Below are 18,543 nucleotides of genomic sequence, written 5' to 3'. Positions count from 1 at the left end.
TCAATATCAAGTACAGTTTTCAATTAGACAGCTGTCAATCACAGATGATCTTTTTTTTGCATTTCACTTGTAATGTTGGTCTTGGTGATTTTGCCTCAAATAGTCAGGAAAGTTATGTATTATAATTAAACTATTGTCCTATTATAACCAGCTTTTCTTATGATTCTATTGAATGTACATGTTTGTCATGTGTATTTATTTAATTGTATACCATGGTCTAGTAATTCACTAATACTGTTTTTGCAAGTAATATTGTATCACTATTGCTATGATATTGTTTTAATTGGTCACTAAGCAGAAATGCTGAGGTTAATAGTGCACGGAGCATTGTACTAGGAACCTTCAGACAATGTTACTACGGTGCCAATACAAACGGTCACTGAATGTGACTGTAAGGTCCATCTAACGGCCACGTTTCCTACATCAACTAGACGCCATTAGTGTCTTGCAAAAATGTCACATACACCACAAGCAAATAAGCTTTTTGGAAGATTTGTTGCGCATACAGGAAATCATGGTTCTATTTATCTAAGACTGAGCAAACTTGTTTTCTAAGTGACTCAAGGTTTTGTTTAAAATAAATGACTTGATGCAGATTGCCTGGTTACCTGACCCAGCGTCGACTTAACAGCATTATGGGCTCCCGGGCAAAGCAGGGCTCTGGGGCCCGACCTACACAACCACTCACAGGAATAAACATTAAGCTTATATTTATTGGTACGTTCAACAAAATCAGTGTTTAAACAGTAAAAAAACATGCTGTACATAGCCGCCATCATCGTAGATTTATAAGGCGCCGCCGTGCTCCGCAGCGCCGTACAGTAGGGAAAACAGGACAGGCTGCTACAGAACAGGAGGGCGACGGGGTACGGGCAAGAAGAGGGGCGGTAAAGGCTGCTACAGAAAAAGAAATAGAAAAAAGAAAAAGTCAGAAGTAGAGGGGGGTACAGATTTTACAGAGTCCATGTGGCCTTAACTAAAAGTGGCCCAAATTAAATGAAATTTGAGAGAAGAATCACATAGCACTTCAGGATTCATCAACAAAATGATCCCATAGTATGATACCTGCAAGGTAGTAAGAAAGTACAAACATCCTGTAGTATAGGCTGTTAGAGAAGAAGAGAGGGGAATAGACTGCTAGACAAGAAGAGAGGGGATAGGCTGCTAGAGAAGAGGGGGGTATAAGCTGGTAGAGAAGAAAGTGGGTGGATAGGCGCTAGAGAAGAAAAGGGGGGTTAAAAGAAAAAGCCTTCAAACTTCATTGCTCTCCATTCCATTCATTATTTACATTTAGTAGATATCAGGGGGCAGCTGACATGGACTGGTAAAAATATTAGAACAGGCCTGTCCAACCTGCGGCCCTCCAGGTGTTGTGAAACTACAAGCCCCAGCATGCTTTGCCAGTAGACAACCTGTTGATAGCTGGAAGGGCATGCTGGGACTTGTAGTTTCACAACACCTGGAGGGCCGCAGGTTGGACAGGCCTGTTCTAATATTTTTAGAAGATCTCTATTATAGCTTTATGGCTTTAACAAAATGGGCCATACAGGGATATATATGGTGATAGGGATATATATAGATGACACTGAGTGACTGACACAGGCAGCTGCAGCAATGATGGAACATATTTCTATCCAATCGGGGCTCGGCATTCGGAGCGGTTGCTGCGGCCAGGGGGCGGTTACTGCGGCCAGGGGGCGGTTACTGCGGCCAGGGGGCGGTGGCTGCGGTCCGGGGGCGGGGCTGCGGCTAGGGCGGGGCTGCGGTCCGGGGGCGGGGTAGCGGTCAGGTGCAGCTTGGTGTTGCTCTGGTAACCAGGAAGTGTGCTGGAGGCAGCAGCCGGCTGGGAGCACAGAGCAGCCGGAGAGATGAGACGGGAGCAGCGCCGGAGGCTGGTTGTCCTGTGCCTGGTGCTGCTGGCGGCCTTCCTGCTCAGGTGACCAGTGTATGCTGATATAATGTCTCACTGTCTGTTATATTACTGGTATAATGCCTGACTGTCTGTTATATTACTGATATAATGCCTGACTGTCTATTATATTACTGGTATAATGCCTGACTGTCTGTTATATTACTGCTATAATGCCTGACTGTCTATTATATTACTGCTATAATGCCTGACTGTCTATTATATTACTGCTATAATGCCTGACTGTCTATTATATTACTGATATAGTGCCTGACTGTCTATTATATTACTGATATAGTGCCTGACTGTCTGTTATATTACTGATATAATGCCTGACTGTCTGTTATATTACTGGTATAATGCCTGACTGTCTGTTATATTACTGCTATAATGCCTGACTGTCTATTATATTACTGCTATAATGCCTGACTGTCTATTATATTACTGATATAGTGCCTGACTGTCTATTATATTACTGATATAGTGCCTGACTGTCTGTTATATTACTGCTATAATGTCTGACTGTCTATTATATTACTGATATAGTGCCTGACTGTCTGTTATATTACTGCTATAATGCCTGACTGTCTATTATATTACTGCTATAATGCCTGACTGTCTGTTATATTACTGCTATAATGCCTGACTGTCTGTTATATTACTGCTATAATGCCTGACTGTCTGTTATATTACTGGTATAATGCCTGACTGTCTGTTATATTACTGCTATAATGCCTGACTGTCTATTATATTACTGATATAGTGCCTGACTGTCTGTTACATTACTGGTATAATGCCCGACTGTCTGTTACGTTACTGATATAATGCCCGACTGTCTGTTACGTTACTGGTATAATGCCCGACTGTCTGTTACGTTACTGGTATAATGCCCGACTGTCTGTTACGTTACTGGTATAATGCCCGACTGTCTGTTACGTTACTGGTATAATGCCCGACTGTCTGTTACGTTACTGGTATAATGCCCGACTGTCTGTTACGTTACTGGTATAATGCCCGACTGTCTGTTATGTTACTGGTATAATGCCCGACTGTCTGTTATATTATAGTACTATTAGTCAGTTACTAATTATTTATGTAGCTGGCTGTATGCAGTATATTAATAACATTGAGTGTCTGTATAGTATATTACGAAGTGCTGAGTGTCTGTAGACAGTATATTATATATCTAATATACTGTCAGTACACATTATATTAGTTCTAACAGAGGGCTGACTATATACATTATGTAAGCAATTTACTAATATACATGGCTGCTGTATACATTATATTGTAATACAAACATACAGGTCTGAATGTGTACAGTATATTGATAATATATAGGGCTGGCTTTATACAGTATATTATATAGTGTGTGTATATGTGTGTGTGTATGTATGTATATATATATATATATATATATATATATATATATATATATACACACACAGCCCAGGGCTACTGCATAACCTCTTGTAAGGCAGAGCTGTCAATCACAGCTTAACATTTCTTTGCAGTTCTCTGTAATGTTGGTCTTGATGACTTGCCCTCCAATAGCATGTTATGTAATGTAATCAATGTATTGAATAATTATCATTTTATTATATTCCCTTCTCCACGTTTGCCATCCCGCCCCATCTTGTGCTCCACCTGCCCAGTCCACTTGTCTCCCATCACCCCCATTGTCTGTTTCCTCGTCCCTCCAGAGTGTTAGCCCAAACGAGCAGGGTCCTCTCTACCTCCCATCACCTGTCCTCACCTCCTTGTCCTCTTGTAAAGATTTCTGTATGTTTTATGTTGTCTTCTGCTATTGTTATTTTCTCTTGCTCCAGTAATTATTTATATAGGGTTTTGTTTGTTTATTGCCAACAGTACAGCGTTGCGGATTCAGTGGCAGCTTATAAATGATAATATTTTATCCTGCTTTTCTTATGATTCTATTTCCTGTTTTCATGTTTGTTTGTTTGATAGTTTGCAATGGTAAAGTAATATTGTATCACTGTTCTCAAAATGTTGTTTTAAGTGGTCACTAGCCAGAAATGCTAAGTTTATTTGTCCTTGGAGGATGAAGTGTTTGAGTACATTTTAATAGGAACCTTCAGGCAATGTTACTATGGTGCCAATACAAAGGGTCACTGAATGTGAAGTACAAGTATCTGTCACCAACTAGATGCCATTAATGGCTTGCAAAACTGTCACATACTCCACAAAGCCAATAAGCTTTTTGCAGAACCTGTCACTGTAATTTAAATGCAGCAAGAATCACTGTATTATATAGCTAATCTTGTGGATTTAATAATGTATACTGTGATCGTTACCATTATAATAGTTTATCTGGGATAGGCAGAGGAACATTTAATCCCTGACATTTCATAATTTCTGTTTCTGTACAAGTATTCTTTTATTCTGATTGGCTGCTCGGAGTCAGATGACCTCAGCATTTAGTGATATGATTATTGGCACAAACATTTAGTCTCCAGAACGGCCCAGCGCTGGGTGAGAATTAGGGTATCGCCTTATTGCAATGCAAATCTAGGAGACTAAATTTGCATCTGGTTTATGGTTACATAGAATGTCTTTATTATTCCCCTATGGGTGTGTCACTCACTCATGGTCAAATATCTGCTTGTAGAGTGACACAATGCCAATGATTAAAGGAGATTTTATATTTTTTGATTTTAATTCATATGCAGCACGGTGGCTCAGTGGTAGCACTTCTGCCTCACAGCACTGGGGTTCAATTCCCGACCATGGCCTTATCTGTGAGGAGTTTGTATGTTCTCCCTGTGTTTGCGTGGGTTTCCTCCAGGTGCTCCGGTTTCCTCCCACACTCTAAAAAAAAACCATACTAGTAGGTTAATTGGTTGCTATCAAAATTGACCCTAGTCTCTACCGGTCTGTCTGTCTCCCTCTCTGTCTGTATGTGTCTATATTAGGGAATTTAGACTGTAAGCTCCAATGGGGCAGGGACTGATGTGAATGAGTTCTCTGTACAGCGCTGCGGAATCAGTGGTAAATGATGATGATGATGATATGCTGATCTGAAAACAATTAATTCTCTGCTGTCTTATGGATGAAAATATAATTTGATACCTAGCAGTTTCTCTCTAGTATTGCTTAATGTTTGCATAGATCAGCAACAATGTTTTATTAACAAAGTACAAAGACAGTAGTCGTGGTTACCTGCTAAGTTTTATTACAGTGATTAGGGTTGGGAGGGGCACTGACGGATCAGACATATTTTGTTTGAAACTCACTTGATACATGGTAACTAAACTCTCCAGCTCAAAGTTTTTATAGTTTAGAAACAACTTTAATATATCCTTTGTTTTTCCATGAGAAAGAAAAAAAGGTGAAGGACATGTCCACTTTTGAAACCCCCTCCTGATTTTAATCTGCTCCCCCAGTTCCCAGTATAGACCTAAGACTTGATTTTTATATTCATTTTTTTTGGGCACCAACTAGTTTATGCTTTGAAAAAAAACGATGCACTGACCCTGCAGGCTGGCATCCGGGTCAGTGCAGGGTGCAGGGTGGCTGGCAGCGGGGTCAGTGCAGGGTGCAGGATGGCTGGCAGCGGGGTCAGTGCAGGGTGCAGGATGGCTGGCAGCGGGGTCAGTGCAGGGTGCAGGATGGCTGGCAGCGGGGTCAGTGCAGGGTGCAGGGTGGCTGGCAGCGGGGTCAGTGCAGGGTGCAGGATGGCTGGCAGCGGGGTCAGTACAGGGAGGCTGCAGGGTGGCTGGCAGCGGGGTCAGTGCAGGGTGCAGGGTGGCTGGCAGCGGGGTCAGTGCAGGGTGCAGGATGGCTGGCAGCGGGGTCAGTGCAGGGTGCAGGATGGCTGGCAGCGGGGTCAGTGCAGGGTGCAGGATGGCTGGCAGCGGGGTCAGTGCAGGGTGCAGGATGGCTGGCAGCGGGGTCAGTGCAGGGTGCAGGATGGCTGGCAGCGGGGTCAGTACAGGGAGGCTGCAGGGTGGCCGGCAGCGGGGTCAGTGCAGGGAGGCTGCAGGGTATCTAAAGTGTTGTTAGCCATTTTTGCAGCGCATCTGTGTGAATAAGCTCTTATAGTGTAATAACAATTTGTTTGTAACAACAATTCCTAATAATAGTATGATTTAAAAAGACCATTTCAAATAAAAACTTTATTTTGCAGCCATAAAATTCTCTTTTCATAATACTTTGGCCACTAGGGGCGCTGTGGTGTTGCTGTGCACAGAGGCAGTTTGTGTGCACCTTTTTGTGTGCTGTGATCGCAGGACAGATATGTCTTTCGCTGTGAACCTTTCTGTTCTTGTTAAGGAGTGTTCTCCACCAGCAAGTATATAACATAACATATGTAGACTGTTTACTGCCTAATCTATCTCCGCTCCCTGGAGTTTAGCAGCCACATCCTTGCCCCAGAGAGATTCCCAATCCTACTGTTACCTATATAATTACATCCTGGGGAATAGCAGATTTCACCTTTGAGTGTCTCGCTCCTTCTCATATGACAAGATAGCGCAGCTTTAAAGTTACACGGCCACAAATCCACTGTCTTGATACAGTATAAGAAGATTATTTTTAGTTGATAATTCTAAGTACAATAAGCAGCCTATAATACACATTTTTGCCTTATGTAATTCAGTTGTTTTTTTTTTTTATGACCTGCAAATAGAGAACAGAGGTTCTGGGGCAATATAAATTTTTGCTCCACGTCGGTGACTTTGGATGTCAGTTGGGTTGTCACAGAAATATGGCAGTGCGCCAGTGAACAACTTGTTTAGACAGACTTTGATCAAGGAAAGATAAGATGGGGAAATTCACTCATATATTACAGACGTAAAAATATGTCTTTAAGATTTAGTTTAGTGATACATGATCTGGCTACCAATAATACAAAAACCTATTGCTTCTGCTTTATAAGAAGTTATCACACGCACTGTGATGTTGCTGAACTAGAGGAAATTGGCTGCAAATCCATGCGTATGAGCGCGAAGAGACCAACAATCCCGATGAACATTGGTATCAGAACTGGTAGAAAGTGCAGACAATAATCATATCTGTCTATTGTGAATTCCTCGTCCAGCAGATATAGTGCAAGATATTTATATGGCGCCACTAATTCCGCAGCGCTGTACAGAGAACTCATTCACATCAGTCACTGCCTCATTGGGGCTTACAGTCTAAATTCCCTAACATACACACACAGACAGAGAGACTAGGGTCAATTTGTTAGCGGCCAATTTACCTACCTAATGTTTTTGAATCGAACTCATGACCGAAGTGCTGTGAGGCAGAAGTGCTAACCACTAAGCCGCCGTGCTGCCCCATAAAGGGATTAAGTGTTAAATTGAGACAATAAAACATATATAGCTTTTGTGGTTGACATCTATTTGAAGCATGAATCCATCATACCTCCTCTGATTTATAAATATGACTTAACACTGTAATATCCCCTTTAAATCCATTCCTCGGGTTATTATAGCCACACATCAGAGAAGACAGTCGTTTCCCTTTGTCTTCTGATTATTTCCATCTCCAAGGAAACTGCCTCACGAGGATTCCTCATTAAAACTACAGTTCCGGCACCCGAACCAATTGTGCTGTGCTCGGAAACTTAATAATGACAGAGAGGCGCATAGGTCTGAAGATGACGAGGGAAAGAGTCATTTATGTTGAAGGGGTCTATTTAAGAAGCTGTAGGAGCCAAAATGCAGCGTAAGTGCTGGAAAAAGACTCTTTAATCGCTTTTTGCTATTTAAGCAAGGGTTAACATCTGGGCACTGTACCAGCCACTGATACCAATCTATTTCCAGCTGAGCTGCACATAATTGGTGTCCGAGGGGAAAAGGGTAAGGAACCATTTAAAAGCAGGCAACGCAGGGGGGGGCATTGCCCAGTTGTGCCCACTTTTCTTACCTTACACTTGTATCGCCGCAGTAACTGTTCTGTTATCGCTAACGGTTCAAAATCCTTAAATATAGATTTTAGTTTTGCTGTTTTTTTTAAATCAATTTAATGTATTTGTACACGGTATTTTTTAATTTAGTGGAACTGAAGCCCAAAACTGAGCATGAGCAGTCCGTTAACTCTTACTGTGCCAGGCCTCTGGGGCAGATAAATATTACTCTGCTGCCTCGTCAGGATTTGTTTGTTAAATTGTGGCCATTATTGTTTTTATAGGGGAAATTAAGAAAACATACTGTAGGGATTATTATTAATATTATTTATGTGGCGCCACAAGGTTTCTGCAGCGCCATACAAAAGCAAAATACAGTACAAATAGTGGACCATACAGGATACAACAGTACAGGGCAAAACAACTAAAACCAAGACGCCAATAGCTCCGAACATAGCGAGTACAGTGACGTAGGAGATGAAGGAATGGTGCAGAGACAGGACGGAAGAGGGCCCTGCTCGTAAGCGGATGGGAAACACAGCAGGCACCAGAGGAGCCAGTGGGGGGATCAAGTACAGGAAAGAGGGAGGAGAACGAGGACGGAGAAGGTTAGAAAGTTAGGTGGGTGGCTGGGAGGTTTGAGAGCCCGTTTGAAGGTGCTCAGATTAGGGGACAAACGGATTGAGCGCTGGAGGTCGATCCAGTGGAGGGGGGCAGCTCGGGAGAAATTTTGATTTCTGGCGTGGGATGAGGTAATCGGTGCGGATGAGAGGCGACAGCCATTGGCCGAGTGCAGGGAGCGGGAGGGAGTGTGAATGGAGAGGAGGTTGGAGATATAATGGGCAGTGGAGTGGAAGAGGGTCTTGTAGGTGAGGAGCTTAAAGAGGATTCTGTAGGGGAAAGGGAGTCCATGTAAGGGGAGGCAGAGAAAGAGAAGTCTCCCAGCCGCATTAAGAATAGAGCGAAGGGTGGCAAGATGGGAGTGGGGGAGGCCAATGTATGTGTATGGAGAGAAAGTGGAATGTCCTCTGGGGATGGGTGGAGTGGAATAGAATGTACTCAGGGGACAGGATAATAGAATGTACAATAAGGACGGGGAGTGGGGGGGGGGTAGGCTATATAATCTTTACATGGCTGTATACACCAATGTTTCTTCATAGAGATCAATGATCTCTCCTCTCACCTCTAGAGGATGGAACAAAGGAGAGATGCATCCATTAATATAATCCAAGCTGTTCCTGGACAGGTCGTCGGGTTACATGGATGTGATATACAGGATCAGTGTAACTGTGGCCCTCACATGTAGGTAAAATCTCTCACAGATTAGAGAAGCAGGGAGGCCGGGGGTCACAGACAAACCTTATGTTACTGAACTGATGGGTGACATAAACACACCTTGTGTATTGTCCATGGAAAGATCAATACAGGAACTGAACGTCTATCCACACCTGCTCCTGTGACTAGTGTGTACACGGACACACAGGCGATGCTCTCTGGACTGTAACTATACCATAAATTATGTGTGTGTGTGTGTATATATATATATATATATATATATATAATATATAAACAAGCCCGTGCTTGGTATATCCCATATTGTATGTGGTACCAGCTGCGTGGCAATATAAGTGCCCATATATGTATACAAAACATAAGGACAGTTGTCAGCACTTATCCTTTACACTGCAGATCTGTGTGTGTCTAGCAAATTGGAAACATGAGGTATTGGTTCATATTTTGATCAAAAATTATTGTCTTCCAAACCATGGGAGACAACACTTCCCATCAGAAAGATTTTATTGGCTTCTCTTTTCAGTAATTCCCATTGTATATTACCACCTCTAAAGCCCAGATTGTTTTTTCTATCGTTACAGTAATTTCTAATGTTATCCACATGTTCAAGAAGACCTTTCTTGAAGGGTGTACTTGGGGGATAGATTAGACTTCTCTGTCTCTCTCATCAACTGTGCGTGAGGCTTGTTGTATGATCCTATTGCTACAGCCCATATGTTTAAGTCTGTTTAATTAATCAGCTCTTTTTAATTGTATTCTTAGCAGAACAGTTCCATCTGGAATCCCCTTTAAATCTCAGTAATGTACTAAACTGTTTTAGTCCTAAATATATCAGTACTCGGGTTACTATCACAGGTTTTCTCTATTTTCAAGTCCAAGAAATTGATTGTCGAACGGATTCCTAAAGTCAACTTCATACTCATATTATTTAAGTTCAATTTATTTGTAAATTCCTGAAACAAATTTTCATCTCCTTTTCTCTCACACAATCAAAATGTTGTCCGTATACCTTAGCCATAGGGCTATAAGACTAGTATATTTTTTGTTGTCAGCATTGAAGACCAATTCTTTCTCCAACCAACCTAAAAAAAAGATTACTGTAGGTGGGAGCATGTGTTGTTCCCATGACAGTTCCTCTGATTTATAAATAGAATTTATTGTGAAACACGTAATAGTTGTTTGTTAAAATAAATTCCAAGAATGTTATAATGAAATGATTACATTTGTTTTTGTTCTCATGTCTAAGAAATATTGAACTGCTTGTATCCCTTGTTGATGGTGTATACTTGTATAGAGGGACTTAACATCATCTGTTGCCAGAAGCATATCTGTTCCAAACTTTATTTCCTTTATCCCTCATATAATGATGGTAAGCTTACAACAAAATGATGTAAATGTTTGTCAATGTTTTCAGTTGGGTCACCTATACTGGAGAATATTGGCCTTTCCGGATTCGGTTAATCCTTGTGTATTTTGGGTAGTACATATAATGCGCGGATCCTGAGAATTCATAGTCTACTTTTGATATTAGTCCCTTTTCTTCAGGGATCTGTTAATGAGTTCCATATACGTCTTGAGAACATTGGCTGTGGGGTTGAAAATTAACTGTTTATAACAGTTCTTATCACCTAGTTGGCGATAAATATATATTTAGTGCGAGGCCAGAGCACAACTTTGCCCCCTCCCCCTCAGATGGCTTCACTTCTATATCTCCCCAACTCTCAGTTACTTCCATAGCCGCTCGTTCATCGTTGCTGAGATTCTTCTTATGTTTGAAGGGTTTTGATATTTCAGTGGTACATTGTGGTGATTCAAGGTTATTTGTAGCTTCAATAAACTAATGTAAAAAAATCTGTTATCGACACAAATTGATAAATCGGGGCCTTAGTTACAGATTTAGAGTTGGTAATTAGTCCAGGCTTCATGTACAAATGACACCAGCGTCAATTCACGTAATTTTGGCCCCACCCCAGCGACAAATCGTCATTTTGTCAAGGGGTGGGGCCAAAGTATCACAATTCCTCGCAAATCCCGTCATTTTGCCACCCGGTGGGCAGGATGCAGGAGACTTGCCTGCTCTCCTGGGACTCCGGGAGACCTACCCAGAATTCAGGAGGGTAAGTATGAATAAGACACTTTCTTATTATCACAGTAAATTTATTGCACTGTGCTTGTATGGAGCGGCTGAGGGTTTATACGTACCTGACAGCTGTCCCTATTTAAAAATAGTGAAACATTCTGTCTTCCTTCTGATCCACCCAATCCTCAGTGCATCATTGATCTGTATTCCACATGATGGACATAGCACATCTAGGGTAAAGGGCCTCTGAACTGTAAATAGAAGATGAAAAGATGTAACATGCTACCCGCAATGGCACCTTCCGCTGTAGGCACCACCATTCGTGGATCTGGTCCTCCTTAGGCACCACCATTAGTGGATCTGGTCCTCCTTAGGCACCACCATTAGTGGATCTGGTCCTCCTTAGTCACCACCATTCGTGGATCTGGTCCTCCTTAGGCACCACCATTCGTGGATCTGGTCCTCCTTAGGCACCACCATTCGTGGATCTGGTCCTCCTTAGGCACCACCATTCGTGGATCTGGTCCTCCTTAGGCACCACCATTCGTGGATCTGGTCCTCCTTAGGCATCACCATTCGTGGATCTGGCTTTCCTTAGCGACGCTTCCACCACTCTTAGTCTAGGTTCAGCCACATTGGACTTGTATCTGCAGGTGCAGCATTGTATAGTCTGCTGTGTGAACATCCCTCCAGCTGAGCAGTAGGTGCTCTAAGGCTGGGTACACACTACAGAACATTTCTCCTGATACAATATGTTGTAGTTGTTGGTAAAATCGTTAACGATATCACATCGGGACAAAGTTACTGTAGTGTGTGCCCAGCCTTAGTGCTAGGAGTGCTGATGTTTGAATATTTGTTTTGACCCCAGTCTGCTACTGACCCTGCCCTTTGTCTTACACCCCGACTCTAAACCTGTCTACAAATACATCTTGTCTCATTGTCACTTAGTCCTTCCATTGTCAGCTGCTTTCTAGCAGGACGGGGCCATGACTTGTGTCTATCAGCAAAGCCCATCACCTCCCTGTTAGGGATCTCTGGTAAGGACCTACATTGACCTTATTAACATGCATTGCAATTACTCCTGCCCCTGCAGAGAAGTTATTTATAGCAGCACCAAACTTGCTCACAAGATATTTTTGGACTAAGCAGCATGTGAGGACTGAGGACTGTTCATCAATGAGGAACCTCATGGCTGTAAACACTACACCCCCAGCATCCTCCGTTCCAGCCATAGTAAGGCTCTAGATGTCCTGCCTGTTCCTGGGACAAGGACACCGGTAGATAACGGGCCCCCTCATCTCATGGTAAAATGCAGATCACGCTCTAACTGTAAACTTAGACCATACATAAGGTTTAATAACTCTGCAATGTTTGTGGGTTGGTCTGCAGGGCCACGGCCCCCCAAAGAAACTAGAGGGTCTACTACCATTGCAAGTCCATGACTTTTAACATAGCAGGAAGCTAACACCCTACCTTACTTTAGGGCCATGTTTTTCAGATGCTCGGTGCAGCTTCCAGATTTCGGTTCTTTTGGGATAGACTTGTACCTCTGCGGTACTCTCCATCTCACACGTTCCTGGCCCTCTGCAGCATCACCAGCTTCTCCCTTGTGAAGCTCAGACACCCTACAGCATCTTGATTAGTTGCCTCCACCTCTCACACTTGCTAGTATATCACAAGAGGTGTGACACACACTCCCCCCTGTTAGTGTAATACACAAGAGGTGTGACACACACTCCCCCCTGTTAGTGTAATACACAAGAGGTGTGACACACACACACTCCCCCCTGTTAGTGTAATACACAAGAGGTGTGACACACACTCCCCCCTGTTAGTGTAATACACAAGAGGTGTGACAAACACTCCCCCCTGTTAGTGTAATACACAAGAGGTGTGACACACACTCCCCCCTGTTAGTGTAATACACAAGAGGTGTGACACACACTCCCCCCTGTTAGTGTAATACACAAGAGGTGTGACACACACTCCCCCGTTAGTGTAATACACAAGAGGTACACCATGGCATGTGTTCACAATACATTAATGCTACAGAACAAAGAATGTTGATACAGCCTTGAACGTTGTCATTCACTGATAAGATTGAGACTGACAATTCATAGTTCAATCTGTACCCTATATATCGTTCCCTGCTAATGTCAGGTCGAACTTCTAAGTTTTACGTCTCTGGATACGGTAAGGATATTACTTGTCATTTATTAATACATAATAAAAGGCATATACACTTGTACATTACAAGCCCAGTTTCCTAATAAGAAAAGGCGAATGTTTAGCAGTTGATTTTGATAACTAAGAACATTTTACACTATCAATGAACAGCACTTGATTTTACTGGGTATTATAGAAAATATAAGTCTCAGATTTATGTGGTTTTAAAATATTTTACTTGTCTGTAATCTCTGCTTGTAGGAATACATTTTGTTCCTATAGGCTCTTGGTAACGCAGCAGGAAAAGTGAATTAAGGTCCCTGATTGCTGCTGTCTCCTGAGTGGAGAGGGCTGATTGACATGTCCGTTACAGCCACAGAAAGCAGCACTCAGTCCTACGACTCAGCTAGTGTGATTGATTCACAGTTCATCCACAAAGCTACATAATAATAACAAGGATGTTCTCATTTCCTGATGCTGCATTTAGCCAGTTACCTAATGTTAGTTTATGTTTTTTCAGTCTGTGTGTCCTGCAGTATGTAGACATTATGGTTTGTTGCGGGTGTCTTTGAACCGTTTGTCATCTCTAGTGGTCTAAGTTTAGGAATAACTGCTATTAAGGTGTATTTCTGTATGCGCTCCTCTTTGTATAACCCTGCCTTCTTGTACCTACTTGTAGATTAGAATGTTAGATTAGTACCAGCCTCTGGCGCTATAGACCTTGTCCCAGTAGTTCCAGCCTTGTTACTGCTCCTGGTACCTGGATACAGGTATGACCTACCTGCAAGGCTCCATATAGAGGTGGGCACCTCCATGAGAGCAGTAGATGACCATAGAAGAGAAAGGAGGTCAGCATTTCTATTGATGCCAGTGGGTGACATCTCCCCTGGTCTCAATAAAATCTTGGAGCCAGCAGGATCTTGATAGACAGCATTATATTAGGGTGGGCACCAAGGCGATCTGATAGGTTAGGTTACGTCAACCCATTGCTCACACATTGGGTCAACTGAGGGTGAAGTTTTCCTTCTCCTGTTTATAGGACTGTGGTACCTACACGCATACACAAACTGCTTGATACTATGTCCCACTGCCTTCATACCAGGACAAAAAAGCTATTACTTACTCTGGCTGAGCAGTGTGAAAAGTTGAGGTCAGAGCCAGCAGAAAAGTTGATTAACGAAATGTAATAATCCTCCAAAGCCCCTATGAAACATTTACCATCATTACACTGGATGACTGATATTATAATGTAAATAGTTATGGATAGCCCGAAATGTGTCAAAGATTATTCTACCTCTAGCTAGTTTACAAATCCCATTTTAAAGCTCTGTTTATCTGGGGTCTAAACACCTTATTGTATGCAATCTTCAGTCCCAGCTTTCTGGGAGATTTTCAGTTTTGCAGTAGATAAAACAACATGTAGCCACTAAGATAACAGGAATGATTGCAGCAGCACAGATTATTTCAGCAGATGAGTGCACTGTTCTTGAGGGTGACCTGTGCAGTGTGATTGTTAGTGAGGACAGTACAGTATGTGACTGGGGCACCATGTGAGGAGGGGAATGGAGGCAGCAGGAAGCCACAGACTGAGAGTTATATGACGGAAGGAGCAGGGTCCCCTGCAGCACAGAGTAATGATGTGAGCCTCCTGTAAAACTGTTGTAGAATAATATGGTGTCTACACACCTCTATATGAAATAAAGTTCATCCATCCAACTTGTTAACATAACCAGCAAAAGTTCCACATTTGTCATGGAAACAGTCATACTGTGTGTTGTTTTATATAGAGGATCTGTATATTATCCTGACTGGTCACACATGATAAGAGGCTGATGTATGTATAAAAGTTTAATGCATCATGTTTTATAAAAATAAACATACGTTCATACATTACACTAAACATATGTTTGTATATATATTTTTACTAGCGGATCTTGATAACTGTCTGATGCAATTTGGATGTAATTTACGGACTAAAAGTGCGCATGCAAAAAATAGCTTATTTCAGCCCGCATGCTACCATATGCAGCAGGATTACGGCAGGCGCAAGGACACCCACATACACAGAACCAGGTCGTAAGCGTAATTCTACAAACGGCCGTGTGCCCTGCCTACGTTAGACTGCCCCTTCCCACCAGTGTAACAGGCGTAAGTGTAGATGCCGGTACCTCTGCATAGGCGCAGAATTAACACATCTTACTCTACATAAACGCGTCCATTCATCTCTGCACTGGTCCCAGCGTGCGCTATGTAAGATGACCAATCCTGCTCATATAACTTACATTTCCTTCTCGCCCACAGGCTTCGTGTGTACGATTCCTTCTCTTTAAGGATGTGGACCCGACAGAAAGGTCTTCAGGCTGAGAATTCTCAGTTCGTACTGGACGGAGAGCCCTTTAGGATCCTGGGAGGGTCGATGCACTACTTCCGAGTCCCTAAGGAATACTGGAAGGACCGTATGCTGAAGATGAAGGCCTGCGGACTGAACACGCTCACGACGTACGTGACATAACTGTGGACCTTTACACATAATCCCCACTAATCATTATTAAACTCTGCATTTCAAAGGAGACTTGCAGCTAATTAAATACTGCTATATGGTGGATTACATGGTAAAACAACGGTGTTGTCTTTTCCTCTAGTTGTCAGAATAGTTCTGTGTAGTCATGAAATTATAGTTTCTCTTCCCTGGCCACACGTTGCCATTATGGTAAATTCCGAAGGGGTCATTTACAACCAATCAGCACACTGCAAGTCCAGGTGTCCCCTCGGTGCCTAATTTTATACGATCGTACCTTTGGTCACTCCCCAGCAGCACAGTGTCTATTTGTACCTTCTGAATCCATCCCTTGTTGAATTGAACCGTACCTGAAACTTTTAGTATCATTAGTTCCTCATTCACGTCTTAAATCATCTCTGTATTAACTGACGCTTCATTAAGGATAAAAAGAAACCAATGACCACAGATTAAACTGCACAATGGTTTGGGGTTAGAAGTTCCCTTGCAGGAGAATTGCACACGATTACCGTGATCTGACCGTGTTGGCGTCCATTGTTCACCTGCAGTGATTGACTTGAACATCAGACCCAATACTTAGCGATCAGTGTCTAACAATCCTGGCACCAAGTTCATGCGTTCAGACTGGACATAGATCCCTGGGCTCTGATCCAGCCTCTGCCCATGTACAGGCATATTGTGGGGTGGAGGGCAGGGGGCGAGGGTTCGGCTGCTGCTCTTTGAGTCGGGAGGGGGGGGGGGGGTGTCCTGGATGGTATTTTTCAGGCAGTTGTCCTCATAAAACTGCAACAGTAGTACTAGATAATAATGATAAATAAATTATATGTAAATCCCTATGCAAACGTACTTCTGTTACACAACCCTATATATATATATATACATACATACACACACATACATACATACATACATACATACATACATACATACATGCATACATGCATACACACATACACACATACATACACACATACACAATGTGTGTGTCACAGTGCCGCAGTGACAGGTGTTTGTTTCATTCATGTGTTTACATAACAGACGTGTATTTCTAAAATCTCAGGTACGTCGCGTGGAATCTGCACGAGCCACGGAGGGGACAGTTTGACTTCAGCGGGAATCTCGACCTTGGGTAATGCGGCATTTACATCTGATCCATCGTGACCGTAATACAGTTTTCTACAGAGTACATCATTGGTTAATCATTAACGTGTATGAGCTACGTGTTCAGTCCACAAGTGCAAATAACTGTAAGGCCGGACAGATCACATGTAGGATATAATCAGTGGCCGCCTCTGTATAGGGGTTGGGTACCGTTCCAGCACTGTCATTTATGTGGATAAATGCCATAAATATATTCTAATACATCAGTCTTTACCAATGAACATGAGATTCAGCTTTATTATGTGTTTAGTGCTTATATAAAATATGAGTTTGTAAAAATTCTATAACCCGAGTTGTATTTAGGTTTAATGGTGTTAAGAGACCTTTTTCATTAAAAGTGTTTACATCCAGAGCGTACCCACAGATCATCAATAGATGTCTGGCCGCCCCTGTTTCTCCATGAGGTCTTACTGTGGCTCTGCTGGGAGGGTGTCGGGTGAGACACAACCTATTTGTAACCGTCTGTTTGTCTATCTCTCCTCCAGGACATTTTTAGGTCTAGCAGCTGAAGTGGGATTATGGGTGGTATTACGCCCAGGGCCGTATATCTGCGCAGAGTGGGATCTGGGGGGATTACCCAGGTAAGTTATCACATACAGCTGTCCTGTGGGTACCCTGCTCTATGCAACCGCTAACTGGCTGTACCCCGGAGGTTTCCTAATTCCCATCTGATTTACGTTGTTTATCCTCTTACATTACTAATTATCACTGTTGCAGAGTAAGTCGGCGTTATATAAATTAATATGATGATAATAGGAGAGTAAAGTGGAGGAAAAATTAATATTTAAGTCATCAGATCCACAGTTATTATAAACCATTTGTAATAATTACACCTGTTTATAACTTGTATGAACTGCTGTAAAAATAGTGTATGGAATAATTGGTGTCCCGACAACAGCCTTACCCAAAGGAAGGTCCGGTAGTTGTACCGGTTCACTGGCAATATGAGAGCGTTGCTTCAGTGCCTGTCTGCAGGACCTCTAAGAGCCACGTTGTGCCAACACGGCAGCTGGTTCTTGTGGCATCAGCAGGATGGTTTACAGCTTGGGAGTGTCCTCTAAATACGTCCCCAACACCGGACCTTAGATCCGCTCAGAGTCCTGGTGCGTGATGCGGGTCTGTACTGTTAGGAGATAACCTAGGACTGGGGATTGTGCTCCTGTAGTTGGTACCACAATGTTTGTACCAGTGTGCAGATGATTGGCATGTCAGTAGGGGGGCAGGGTGTTTGGGGTACCTCTCTGATCTCATCAATGGCCAAATGGGATTGATCATGGACTAAGGGTAACAGATCAATGTATTGATTTCCTCCTCGCTCAGCCCCCGTGTTTCTCTCACAGCTGGTTACTCCGGGACCAGGGCATGCAGTTACGTACAACCTACAAAGGCTTCGCCGAGGCAACTGAGGTGTATTTTGATGAACTTCTCCCCAGAGTGTTCAAACATCAGGTGAGGTTACTGATAGTCTGGGTACTGCAGGCCGAAGCCCACCAGTAAGAAGAGGTCTGCAGTATATAAATACGTTAGAATAGACTCCCCACCAC

At 42.8% G+C, this 18,543-nt stretch overlaps 1 protein-coding gene across 3 annotated transcripts in view; it reads left to right on the top strand.

Moving 5' to 3' along the window:
- The window catches only part of GLB1L2 (galactosidase beta 1 like 2), a 36,312-nt gene that overhangs the window by 6,833 nt on the left and 10,936 nt on the right, over nucleotides 1–18,543 (top strand). For 2 of the 3 annotated variants that reach the window (XM_075190331.1, XM_075190330.1), the window contains exons 1-5: nucleotides 1,782–1,936; nucleotides 15,622–15,819; nucleotides 16,899–16,967; nucleotides 17,485–17,580; nucleotides 18,340–18,448. In XM_075190331.1, the coding sequence (XP_075046432.1) occupies nucleotides 1,869–1,936; nucleotides 15,622–15,819; nucleotides 16,899–16,967; nucleotides 17,485–17,580; nucleotides 18,340–18,448 (540 nt within the window). In that variant the 5' untranslated portion in view covers nucleotides 1,782–1,868. Of the gene's footprint in view, nucleotides 1–1,781; nucleotides 1,937–14,933; nucleotides 15,820–16,898; nucleotides 16,968–17,484; nucleotides 17,581–18,339; nucleotides 18,449–18,543 lie in introns of those variants that run through there. The other variant, XM_075190332.1, reaches the window with a different exon arrangement.

Source organism: Mixophyes fleayi, chromosome 11 (assembly GCF_038048845.1).
Source record: "Mixophyes fleayi isolate aMixFle1 chromosome 11, aMixFle1.hap1, whole genome shotgun sequence".
NCBI lineage: Eukaryota > Metazoa > Chordata > Amphibia > Anura > Limnodynastidae > Mixophyes > Mixophyes fleayi.
The sequence above is the reverse complement of the archived record's forward strand: the minus strand, read 5'-3'. Positions and strand labels throughout refer to the sequence as shown.